At 43.2% G+C, this 13172-nt stretch overlaps 1 protein-coding gene across 12 annotated transcripts in view; it reads right to left on the reverse strand.

Annotated features, from left to right (window-relative positions):
* Positions 1-13172, reverse strand: part of LOC129183275 (nuclear factor 1 X-type-like) — a 153736-nt gene that overhangs the window by 13088 nt on the left and 127476 nt on the right. For 5 of the 12 annotated variants that reach the window (XM_054780344.1, XM_054780343.1, XM_054780345.1 and 2 more), the window contains 4 exons: positions 12472-12546; positions 8325-8453; positions 3130-3299; positions 921-1068 (listed from right to left, as the gene is read on the reverse strand). In XM_054780344.1, coding sequence (XP_054636319.1) covers positions 921-1068; positions 3130-3299; positions 8325-8453; positions 12472-12546 — 522 coding nt within the window. The remainder of the gene's footprint in view (positions 1-920; positions 1069-3129; positions 3300-8324; positions 8454-12471; positions 12547-13172) is intronic. The other 7 variants (XM_054780348.1, XM_054780346.1, XM_054780351.1 and 4 more) reach the window with 5 other exon arrangements.

Below are 13172 nucleotides of genomic sequence, written 5' to 3' on the forward strand. Positions count from 1 at the left end.
TGTGAAAGTGACAAGGGAATTGGGTGTGGTAAATTGGGGCATGTAAGTTTTTCTTTTTATGTTGTTGTTTTTGTGTTTGTTTTGGAGTCCACGCCAACCGCCCTAATTTTGTTCCCCTAAAAAGAAAAGAAGAGAGAAAAAGAAACAAAGAACTGAGAATACATCAAATCAAGAAAAAAGATAGCAAAAAAAAACAAACAAAAAAAAAACAAAATGAGAGAAAGGGGCGGTATTGCCTCTATTAGGCAGACATGCAGGGCCTGCGTCGATCAAAGGCTTTTGGCTACAGAAGCACGTGCACAGGGGCCCAGCTCTGCTTTGCCCCCCACCCCCCACCCGACAACTACAGAGCCCAACAAACCCAACAAGAAGAGGGGGGAAGACCACACTGCCTCTTGCGGTGCTAGCATGAAACCCAACACTAGAGAGCAAGAGAAGCTTGAAGAAGGGCAGGAATGGACGCAAAGACATGAGCAGAGAAAAAGAAACGGAATCTCAGAGTGAGAGAAAGGGATACAGAAGTGATGGAGAGAGGATCTCTGCTACGGCAAAGGCGTGGCATCTGCCCTAACAGCTTTGGACCTTCTACTGTAGTCCAGTACAGTCCAAAAAGTGGTGTAGATCCAGGGGCTGCTGATGGGGATTGCAGATGGGCAGCTTTTGGCCACACCAGGCAAAACTACAGGAGTAGCCACAGTAAAAATCCCAAATATGTGCATGTTATTTTATCTCCAATTGTCTTGGCACATAAAACCTGTGACTCCTACGTGCATAATCAGCCTGACACACCCAGTCAGGAAAAATAAGGTCAAATAAGCTGCCCGTTATGAGAAGTTGGTTTTGGACTGGCATCTATGATAATTTTGTGGGGAGGCTGGGGCAGTAATAGGGGTTTGTGGAGGGGAGTGGGAGTGACTTACACGGAGATGCGGGTGAGCTGAGTCCACCGTCGGTGGGCGTGCTGATGGTTTTAGAGTCGGGCATGGGGAGGGGCACAGGGCGTGCCACAGGGGGTGGCGGGGGCAACAGGAAGGAGCCCGGCATTTTGCTCTGGCCGCCTCCATTAGGCTGCAGACGGACCATATAGACAGGGTGAGCGGGACACACACCCCCGAGATCACACAGGGACAAGAGTGACATCCAACACTTACCCAGTTACCCATAGATGGCAACAACATGCACACGAGAAGGACCGTATACACCACCAACACACACACACGCACACATACACAAACCTAACAGTAAAATGATCAGACGGTCTGGTCAAAAAGAATGAAATACATAAGAATAAAAAGGTGCAAAATGTTTTGTTGCAAACATAGAGTTGTCTGCTTTGGAGATTATAGTACAACGTTACCGTTTCATCAGTTAGTCATGTGAAATGTGTGCACGTTAGAGTGTGGGAGTGTCTAATGCAAGATGAGTAATGGGTTCTCATTTGGCGGTACCATGTATTGGGCCTACGGCGTAAAGTAAGGAGTTAAACATGAAGGCCAAGTTTACAGTAGTGGTGTACAGCACAAGCACCATCCTTCTAAGCATAATAAAGGCATCCTGCAAAGTGCACTCTGAACCAGGTCATGTGAGGACACTGAAAATAAAACATAGGTGCTTTGGGACGTAATCTTGATCCTCCACCCTGTATTGTGCATAAAATACGGCATTCCCTGTGAGTGATTAAGTATCATTGTTCACAGCAGAGCCGCATCGCATAGAGCGACAGCTGGAATGCGACTGTAATTTTCAGTGTTTCCATGGCCGTTTATGGAGCTCTGCTAAACAAAGTTAAATTTGACCCACTGCGGTTTTGCTGCTAACTCAGCCTGAGCTTTTTTCTCCTGCATGAGCTACATTTATTGCATCCTCCCATGACACTGTGGGGTCAAAGTGGCTTTGACCACAACACCAGGTTTGGCATCCGGCTTGAGGATGCTGTCGCCACTGAAATGAAGAAAAAACGGCTTTGTCCTGCTTTCATCTCCCTCTTGCAATACAGACTACATCTGTATTTTTCTTCCAAGCTCTTAAACATAGGGTTTTTTTCTTTGCATTTTCTTGAAAGTTTCACAAAGTTGTCATAACAAAGCCCCTTACACATCTGCAAAAACAACCCAAAACGCTGTAATATGCAAGGCAGGCCATAGTTGGCAATGTCATGTTGTCAAGAAACATTCTTGTGTAAAACCATACCATAGTACTATAGTGGGACCGGCTATAGTAGCGGCTGTCGACATCACCGAAACAGACACTAACCACTGCTGGCACATTTACTTGTGACTTTCACCATAGACATGAGAATAGCCGATAATGAAGGATTTTTGGGCCTATGGCAGTTTGTTGACATTGTTGTCCTTTATTTCCACACTTGTCAATGTAGCGGTCTGGTGCAGCTGGGCGAAAGTACGTTTGTAAGCCTCACTCGCTGACATCTTAAGAGGACATCAAACTGACAGTCCAGCTAGCTCTCTCGACTCTCATTCTGCAGACATTCTCGAGCCCCTGGCGTGCGCAGGCGCGGACTAGATGGGTTACATTGGTGCCGTGGCCCGGATTAGAGTGAGGTTCTGGGGGGTGAGTGTATCGGATGCTTGCTTGTCCAGCTGGGCAACAGTACATAGGTAAACATCAGTCCCTGACACTTTAAGAGTCGAGCTGGCTATATGGCCTGACAGTTCGGGCTTTTAGCTTGATGGTTAACGCTCTGAACTCTCATTCTGGGGACCCGGCTTCAGGCAGTAGACATAAACAGACAGATTTTTCATAGAAATTACCCCTTTGGGTCTCCAATTCTATGTCGACAAAAGCTGTCGATCATGTAATGTGTCTGTCAACGCCGACTTAAGCAGGCACTTTTTTTGTAATAGGAAGGGCACAGTCTACCGGGATTTGATAAGTTGGTCCCAAAGACGTGTTGTCCGTATAAGCGGGACAGACTTAAGGTTCCACTGTATCATTGATTTGTGTTATTGTGATGACCTAAATGCTTTTCCTGGTGTTTGACATATTGATCCAACCCAAATAAGTTGGAGTATGAGACTCTTTAGCTTGACTGAATGATGACTGCAATATCTAACCCTCTTTGCAGTACTTTTTTTCGTCTTGCTTATAACCTTCACACCCTTCACTTACCTGTGCACTCGGCTGTCCTGTGCTGTCGGTGCACACAAACTGCACAAACTCCTTAAGCGGGTCCTGGTGGTGGTGGTAGCGTATGGTGGGGTGGGTGAAATAGGGGCTGGACTGCTGGATGATTGAGGAGGAGGGGAAGTGCAGGGCTGAGGCTGAGGCACGGGGGCTTCCTGCAGAGGAGAAGTGACCAGGAAGTAGGAGAAAAGAATGAGAAATGTGAGTTGGGGAAAAATTATAGCACAAGAGATAACACACATATATTACATTAGATGTAACCATATATTGCATGCAAATTATAGGACATATACTTAAACTAAGCAGCAGCCATTATATATAATTTTTCCGCAAAGACCTATCATCTTCTGTTTTGTCCTGTGGTATACCATCCATAGCTATAGTATTGTGCAACATCTGGCCCCATTCACTTTATAAATCAGCCATTGACAGCTCGGTCTACACGCCTGGCACCTTTTCACATGCAAGCACACTTTACCACAGAGATATCCTATCCGGCGTGTGTATTTGCCAAGGTATACCAGCCTTACCCACAAACACACACTTTTTTATTGGTCGTCAGTCAGGTGTAATTAATCAGCAATGTGCGGTTCTCCTCAGGAGTTTGAAGTTTGATAGACGATCTCACCTCTGCTCCCAAATGACCACAAAACACCTCCTCGAGACATTAGTCAACCAGTCACGCAGCCACACACATAAAGTCACACACAGACAGCCTCGGCTCCACTGTCTGTCGTCGGCTACAATTGTACGGCTTTGGCAATTTGGCACACGAAACAAGAGAGACAAGCTGCTAGGTGAGGGGAGCCTGGCAAACAAGCATCTGTGATTTTGTCTGTCACCACTGTCTCTTGTGTGTGGCGCAACTCACTAAGGGCGTCAGCGTGGGTTGGTCAAACTTCTGCCTTTGTGCTTGCATTACTGCAGAACTGAAATTTTGGGTCCTTAATGTACACGCATTGGTTGCGTGTGCGTGTAATTGTAGCCACAATGGCGGTCCCTCCAGACGAGCGTAATCAGACAACAGTCTGCCTGGCAGCTCTCCATGTCAGTCCAGTGCCAACAATGAAACATAAACAATCCAGCACTTACCCCTGAACACTCACACTCTCACACTAAACCTACACAAGAGGAGCTAACAGTTTCACTGCATCCATGGCGGGCCATGGTAACGAGAAGTATCTTTCCCTGTATGCATGTCTTTCATTTCACTCCTGTCTTCCTCCAGGCACTTTATACAACGAGAGGCCTCAAAGGGACATTCCATTTGGACTGCAGCCATTGTAATATAGACAGTCCTCCGGGAGAGCGTAAATTTGCACATGCACACGTGTGTGTCTACAAACTAATAGACAACCTCTAAACACTGCCTCATTATTACCCCAAAACCACTTAGCTAAGAGTCCAAACACACGGCTAGTTGCGTCAACTCATGATTAAATTCAGAACGCAATTAAAATGCAATGTTTTTTTTACCAAAGCGGCTTCATGGTTGAAGACATGTCCCCGTGTATATTTTCTAAATATACCGTAGGGAGAGCTGAGAGTAAAATTCAATACGCTTTGAGGAGAGGGCACTGAGTGCAAATGACCTTTACATGGTAGGTGCGGTTTGGCCGTGGACCAAACCATCCCTTTGAGAGTCAAATGGAATGAGAGCGGAGGACGTATTTATGCCTTTGAAAAGTGAGCCTGCCAGCCTTCAGGGACTTGTTGGCAAAGTTCAGATTCGAGGGACGTTGGGAATTCTCAGAGTGGAGATGGAGAAACCTTGTCGGATATGCTATTGGACCAAAATGCTCAGAGGACAATTTGCCCTTTGTGCCTAAATCAAAAGACGTCATTGGAAATACACTGAAGGAATCTATGTCGTTCTGTGAAAATCTGCTCTCGTTAAAACTAGAAACAAGGACAAAAGTGAACATTTGGAAAAGACTTTGATTCAAACTACAAAAATACATTTGTGGCTCAAAATACAGAACGCTCTTGACTCAGTGTACTTTGTAAAAGTCTCACACAGCCACTAGCTTTGTTGAGTGAAGGATCTTTTCTTCCAGCACAGGGGTGTCCAAACTTTTTCCAGCGAGGGCCACATACTGAAAAATGAAAGGATGCAAGGGCCACTTTGATATTTTGTAAACCAACACACAGAGATATGCTAAGAAGCTATATGTAGCTCAAGAAAAAACTTCATTTCATCTTTGTAACATAGGCGAAATGCGACTAAAAATGACGTTTTTTCCATAACAATACAAGTTTATTCTTGTAAAATTGCGCCTTTTTTCTTCATTCGATTATGACTTTTTTTCTGAATATTTTGACTTCATTCCCATAAAATTACAGCTGCTTTTTAAATTTCTGCTGTTTTTTTTTTTTAATTTTCCAAATATTTCATTTCAGCTTTCCTCTTGAAAATTGTCTTCTCGTAATTGTAACTTCATATCTTTTAAAACAATAATGTATTTTTTCTTTATTTCAACATTGTTACTGAAATTATAATTTTCCTCCTAAGTTTATTCTCATAAAATTGCAACTGTTTTCTCTATTTTTTTTCCTCTTAATATTTTTACTTTACTCTGGTAAAATTTCAGCTGTTTTTTTTTTTTGTATAATTTTCCAAATATTTCAACTTTTCTCTTGTATATTTTAATATTTTGACTTTATTCCTACGTTATTAATTTGCACCCCACCTAAGTTTCCAGCAATTCCAACTTTATTCATTGTTTTTGACGTTTACAAAAAACTTTTTCTTTAATATTTCAACTTCATGCTACTAAAATGAAATTTTTCCTCATACTATTACTTTAATCTTGTGAAAGTATGGCTTTTTGTCCTTGCTCGATTACAACTCTTCTCTTAATATTTTGACTGATTTTCCAATTTCTGTTGTTGTTTTATTTAAGTTTCCTGGTTAAGTTACATTTTTATACTGTGCTGCGGGCTGATAAAATCACAGCCGCGGGCTGCAACTGGCCCCCGGGCCGCACTTTGGACATCCCTGTTCTAGCAGTTACTTTGACATCAGTAAATCGCAGGAAAGCTACAGTTAGCACATTGTTTCCCACAGGACTGTAATGTATCTGTGGAGGTGGTGATGGTGAGGTGGGGGTGGGGTGACTAGATGACATCATCATCTAATTTACATAATTGGCCATGACACATGTGCATGTAATTTTTATGGCCGCCACATTTGCATTTGAAAATAAGGAAAGTTTTCTGGAAAATAAGGGAATCCCCATTATATGCGTTTATCAGTAAATGCAAACAGGTAGTGTTGTGTATAAAACTGATTTAAGGGGTTAATGATCACCCTGGGGTTTAAGTCAAAGAACAAAAAGTCATTGGATAGACTGATTAATTAATTTGTGGACTCTGAAGTATCTGAAATACATGAGTACAAGATCTTATTATTCTCTCATATACATGTAATAAAATAAAGTCAATGTCTGCATCTTATATGCATTAAACTGAATATTACTATAAACCAGGGGTCACCAACGTGGTGCCCGCAGGCACCAGGTAGCCCCCCACGACCACATGAGGTGCCCGCAAGCCTGCTTTTCATTCAGGTTTTCAGTTAATATTGAAAGAACAGTAGAAAGAAATGTATTCTGAAATACAAAATGTGAGTTGTGGATACCAGCATTTTGTTCATGTTCTGGTAAAACAAGCATATTCGCTTTGTTTGGGTTTAAAATAAGCTCTGAAAATAAATGTTACAAAAATGAGTAGCTCTTGGCCATTTTCATTTTGTAAAAGTAGCTCTCACAAGGAAAAACGTTGGTGACCCCTGGTATAAACAATGGCAGCAAATACTGTACACTTGCATCTAATCCGTGCCAAGTGTGCGGCGGTTAGCCATAATAGATAACTCGTTTAGCGGTCAGATGCTATTTACTAAATCAACACAGCTGTCATTCTGACGATAATGATATCAGAACGTCAATAAAACATCAGACACACACATCAGAAAAGCCATTAAAGGCTCAAATATCGGTCTTAAAGTGTTAAAAATAAACTCACATCGACAGTGACTTGAAGGAGAGAATGGCATTACCAATCGTAACGTAAGCAAAAGCGGGAATGACATTTTCAAAATAAAAGTCGCTGCATAAATGTGGATAAACATGGAAAATTCTTAATAGGTAGCGCCAATTGTATCTGTGACAGGTCCAACTTTATTGGTAGTATGGGAAACACTGCAGCAGAATCTAACTTTTGACGATTTTAAGACCCCATTAGATTTCTGTGAGGAAGGTGTGGATGCGGCCGCCTGATTAGCATGTTGGCCGCAGAGTCAGGAGATAGGGAAGACCTGGGTTCGAATCAACACTTGGACATCTCTGTGTGGAGTTTACATGTTCTCCCCGTGCGTGCGTGCGTTTTTGCGGTTTCCTCCCACATTCCAAAAGCATGCATGTTAGCTTAATTGGCGACTCTAAATTGTCCATAGGTATGAATGTGAGTGTGAATGGTTGTTTGTCTATATGTGCCCTGCCATTGGCTGGCGACCAGTCCAGGGTGTACCCAAAGTCAGCTGGGATAGGCTCCAGCATATCCCCGTGACCCCAATGAGGATAAGCAACATAGAAAATAGATGGATGGACGGATGCAAAAAGTTTTGTTCACAAGTTAGCATCTGCTCCCCAGCATTGTAACGGAATTGTCTGTCGGTCATCCTCTGTTCCACCATTACTCTCTGTTGAGTGACATTCTAGTCATTATATTTCTCAAACAACAAATCTAATGGTGCCCTCAGACTTAAGCACAATACTGTACATCAAGTTGGACACTGCTATAAGCTGTATTGACTATTAAAGTCACAAGCCAAACGTGTAACTCAACAGGGATCATTTGAGCATTAAGACAAAGGCACGGAGGCAGCAATGGTACCATGCAATGACAGTATTAAAACGGACAAGCACAACAATGATGGTTAAAAAAATGTATGGATGAAGATAGACTGAAAGAGAGAGAAACTTAGGCCAAGCCATGACGATAACAGTAACACTGAACAGGTGAAACTCAGCACTTGCCACTGCGGGACTGAAAAGTTTCATTTTTGTTTTGCGTTACTTTTGGGGTTCCAACTTTGGCAATCTCTCTTTCCTTCTCTCTCTTTTTCAGACTATAAAAAATGAGGGGGGAGGTGGGGTTGTCTTGGTGGTGGGGGCTCTCACCTGGTCTCACTCCTGCCAGCACAGGCAGCGGGTGGTGTGTGAACGCCATGCGGGGGGACCTCGTCTGGGAAGTCAGGGCGTTGAAATCAAACTTCCCCGGCTTCTTAAGTGAACCAGGCGAGGACAGTCCTGGCAAAAAAAAATAAAAATAAAAATAAAAAATGGGATAAACCAAAAAAATACAAAATAAAAAGTGGGGAGGAGAGGGTGGAAAAGAGAGAGGTGGTTTTAATCAAAGAATTGTTTCTTATGTATTTATTATTTACTATGCCACATATTTTTTAATTGCATTTAAGGGGACTAACTCTTTAGATTTGGGTGATTCACTCCTATTGAATCAGATGACTCAATACTGCCTGACTGCCTCATTCACAAATGTATGAAAAAAAGATCATAGTTAGTTCTCTGTGATTCCCATTGCTGTAATAACTCATTTAGAAAGAGGATTCCCAGCTCCCAACTTTGAAGTAAGGGGCCGGGCAGTATATTACAAGCATGTCTTCAAAAGGGAAAAAAAAACGGGGAAAAATGACTGAAGCCAATATCAAGCTAGTCTTTGTTTGAGAGCCAAGGCACATCTGTAGCAATAATAACCTCTAACTGTGCCACTGTATGTTTTCTCCGTCTCCTCTGTTTCTCTCGGTTTTGCCTGTCTTTTTTAGGTGCCAACGCCAAACGTGGCCACCATTATAGCCACAGTCAGCTCGTTGCGGTTTGGCCGCCGCGAGGCCCACAGGCTGGCTGCACGAGAAGAGGGCTTCATTCAGAAATAGCACAAACTGTACAGTATGGACGCGGCAGCTGCTGAGTGCGAAAGACAAGCAGACCGACAGAGGAGTTGGGAGAGGGAGGGAGAAGGAGGGAGGCGGGAAGCACGTGGGAGACATGAAAATATGCGAGGGAGCAAAGCGAGTGAGGGAGCAAAGCAGAACCTGTGAGAAATGCAGCAGTGTTTTTGTTTTTCGATGCGTTGCTCTGACGACACGTATGAAATTGGGATGTCATAAGATGTTTAAATATGGTTATTATCTGGCGCACACACACTCGCTCACACGCACACAATGACTGAACACATAAGCAGCCCATGCAGCAGCATGAAAATAGACCAAAAATAAGACATTTCTTCTTCTAATCTTCCTGACGAGTGAGTGATGAAACTTTTTTTTTTCAAGCTATGGTTTTGTGGTCTATTTCTGTGACCCCTCCGCATCAAACAGAGCATTAAATACGATTCTTCCTCCAGCTGGAGATGTGTGAAAGTGGATGGTAAGTGTGGGGGCGTGCAAAACCTTCCCTCCCGGTGTGAAAGAGTTAAGTCTCAAGCAGGTGGGAGTGAATATGTGTGAACCATTTATGTCTTCAGCAGACATATATTTCTTTTTCTTCCACCCCCCCACAACCCAACCATAGCAGGAGTCTGTGGGAGTATTGTACTGTCAGATAAATTCCGAGCATGAACACAACCGTGGATCCCGCTTCTGACACCAACAGTTAGCAGTGATGGCTATGACACACTGGTACGGATAAGAGCGGAGACTAAATGACTGAGATTTGAGAGAAAACGTAGCAGTATTTACAGTATGTGCTTTGCAGTCAATGAAGCTGACGACAACAAAGGAAGACGGGGAACTTGCTGCCGACTGACATCTGGGCCCTTAAAGCCCGGCGCTCCCATCAGGAGGATGTAAAAGAAAATATCTCAGCACTTCAGAGACGAAGCAGTCTGCCAATCTAGTTTACATGTGCGCTTGTGCCACAACTGCACTCTTTCTCTCCTGGCAAGCCTCGGCACTCCATTGGCAACCAATCAAGCGCTCCCCCGATGACCCTTCTGTCTCTTTGCACTAACAGGCCTGCCACCAGATGCGCCTCTGAAGCACACAGACACACTAACAGACATACCATACAATTCTGGAAAAAAAAGTCGGAGGCTCGGTTTGAACAAGTCAAGGAAAGCCAGGGAACTGTGAGGTTTCAAGCCATGTATCTACGTCCACCTCCACTGAAGCAGTGTGGGAAGCCCACCCGGTGTTAGATTTATTTAACAATCATTTGCAGCTAATACGAAATCATGGTTGTTTTGCCTACCGCCCCTCTTTTCTCCATGCGCCCATGTGGAGCAGATGTCTCCAGCATCCTCCTGGATCCCAAGGCTATACACACAGTCATTCACCATCTGGGACCATGCTTCAGCTGTGCAGGCGCATGTCTGTGCGTGGAAATCTATGGTGTGTATCTGAATGTGACAGTGTATGAATGTGCCTGATAGATGTGTGTGTGTGTGTGTGTGTGTGTGTGTGTGTGTGTGTGTTGTAGTGGTGATTGAGAGAGGAAGAAGGATGCTGCAAGTGGACACACACTGAGGCACACCTGTCTGTGCATGGTGTGTTTTTTTTCCCTCTATCCATACACATGGCATGCGAGTGTGTGTGTTTACATCCCCCCCACCTGGACAGGAATTCCCAGATGAGTTAGTATTTGGCAGGTGGGATCCTTAGGAATATCGGATACACACCATACTACCATCCCACTCTGACTAGAATTTTCCTCCATTTGTGTATCACACCACCCAATCTCTTTATCGCCTTGTTTTTTTAATAAACAAAGCCAAAAGTTTTGATGTCGGGCACTTGGATGTATGAAATTACTTGCATTTTCAATTATTTGCAGAGAGTACCAGATGTGTATTTGAGGTAAGGCATTGGATAGAGACGAGGCCTACATTTGAAAGACTTTTGATGATGTATTTAACCGCAAATGATAAATGAAATGATAGTGATAATCACAATAATAGCTTCCAATGGGGCGTTCTTTTTTCTGAAATGCTCCACTGTATATTGCAGCATGTTCCCTTTAAAAATAATCAGTAAATGCAGCCTTAAAGACGTCCTGTCTTGTCTCAAAACTCTAACACTACACACAAATGCCAAGTCACTACAGTGTCTTTGAGCATGTTAAAGGGTCTGCTCCTATGAAAGCAGCAGTACTAATAACTACGCAGTGTAGTGGTATTGTTATTGAGATGAAAAGGTTGCTAGTGCTTTGCTTTAATTTTTTTAAAATTATATTTTATTATTGTTTAATTTAATTATTGTTCTGTGTACAGTGTGGGTGACTTAGGAGTTAACAGACTATACTGTATGTATAAGATCTGACTTACACCAAAACAGTCTAGGAACAGACTCGTACGTAACCTGACGACCACCTGTAATTGGCTAAAGGGCCCGTGTTTCCTCACATCACTAGCAGGGGGTAATACACACACAACGGTGCGCAAAGGCATGCAACAACCTCTGGTGTGGCCCTGATGAGCAGCCTCTTAATTACATTTACAGCTAAGTGGAACAGGAGCCTCTGCGGCTCCAGTGAGAAACTTAACCAGTGCGTTTGGCTGCATCCACCCCCTGAGTCTTCCCTGCTGTACATGTTTTCAATTAGACAGAAGGGAGACTGGGATGGAGGGTGGAAAGGAGCGGAAGGATGCAGGAGGAAGGGTTTTACACCTCTGATCCACAGACGGTAAGCGTCTTAATGAGGGATTTCAAGCCAGGGAGGGACAGAGAAGTGGAGGCAACGCAGGCACCTGAACACCTGCGAGGGTGGGGAGCATGGTAAGCATGGGCGTTTCAATGTGTGAATGGCTGCCTATGAAGAGGGTGCAAAGTGTGCGGGTGTTGGCGGGCATCTGTTCATGCACAGATTATGCATGTGTGTGCGTGAAAGCACGACACAGAACCTGTGGAGGTCTGTTTATACACGACTGGGTAACTTCGATGCATGTGTGTGCCTGCTGGTGTTGTCAGTGGTTTTTTTCTGGTGACATCTGTTGGTTAAAATGGCACCGGGAGGGCAGACAGGACTTTGGAGAGAAAGCCAGGGATTTTAGGTGAGCTGTGCATGTGTGACAAAGAATGTCCAATTTAAAGAGGATAATCCGGGAAAATCCTGCCACTTAACTACAGAGAAAAATTTAAAAAATACAAGGCTGATCAGCAGTAAGGACATTATCATCACTATCATTTTTTTCTTTTTTTCTTTCATTCACCTCACATACAAACATAAAAATACAATGTGTAGATAAATACTGTATACAGAGAAATGAGTGTGCGAATAAATAGTACATATGTGTAATCAATGTTGTTCTAACCATGGTAAGGAAACTGCACGCCATCGTTTTCATGTTTTATCTTCCTCTCCTGCACACTCGCCAAATGGTGCTGCACTGAAAGTGGAGAAGGGTATTGTTAACAATGAGAAAAGAAGACAGAGAGAGAGTGAGACAGTAGATGGGTTGGGGGAGTGAAGTGATTTAAGATTGAGCATTGTATTTCATGGATGTGTTGAGTGCGATGGATCGCTGACACATCATTGGCTAAACTATGTGATCGTGTCATAATAAGTTGTTAGGAAGGGCTTAGTAGTCGAGGAGCAGCTTTACTTGACTGTTGGATGGATGGGGTGGAACTAATGACACAGAATAAAGAGGGTAATATTCCAAGCAGATTACAGCAGTGTTCGTGGTTACTGTCAAAACAATGAACACACTAACATAAAGCTTTCAATTACGGCAGTTAATCTGAATCATGGAAACTTCTTATGTTTCTGATATTCCTTATTTATCACTGAAATTCAAAGGCAATACAAAATATAAGTAGTGAACTGGTGAAATATATTCCTTTACTTAGGTCAAGTTTATGAGGTGCAATTTTTCTTGGTTTACATTATACAGGTGGTCCTCGGGTTACGGTGTCCAGAGTTTCAGCGTTTTATGGTTACGTACGCACTCCCATTAATTCATTAAATTAAACACTAAATTTTGTTCTGCAAACACTAGACTCGCTTGAGAAC

The sequence above is a fragment of the Dunckerocampus dactyliophorus genome, chromosome 6 (assembly GCF_027744805.1).
Source record: "Dunckerocampus dactyliophorus isolate RoL2022-P2 chromosome 6, RoL_Ddac_1.1, whole genome shotgun sequence".
Taxonomy (NCBI): domain Eukaryota; kingdom Metazoa; phylum Chordata; class Actinopteri; order Syngnathiformes; family Syngnathidae; genus Dunckerocampus; species Dunckerocampus dactyliophorus.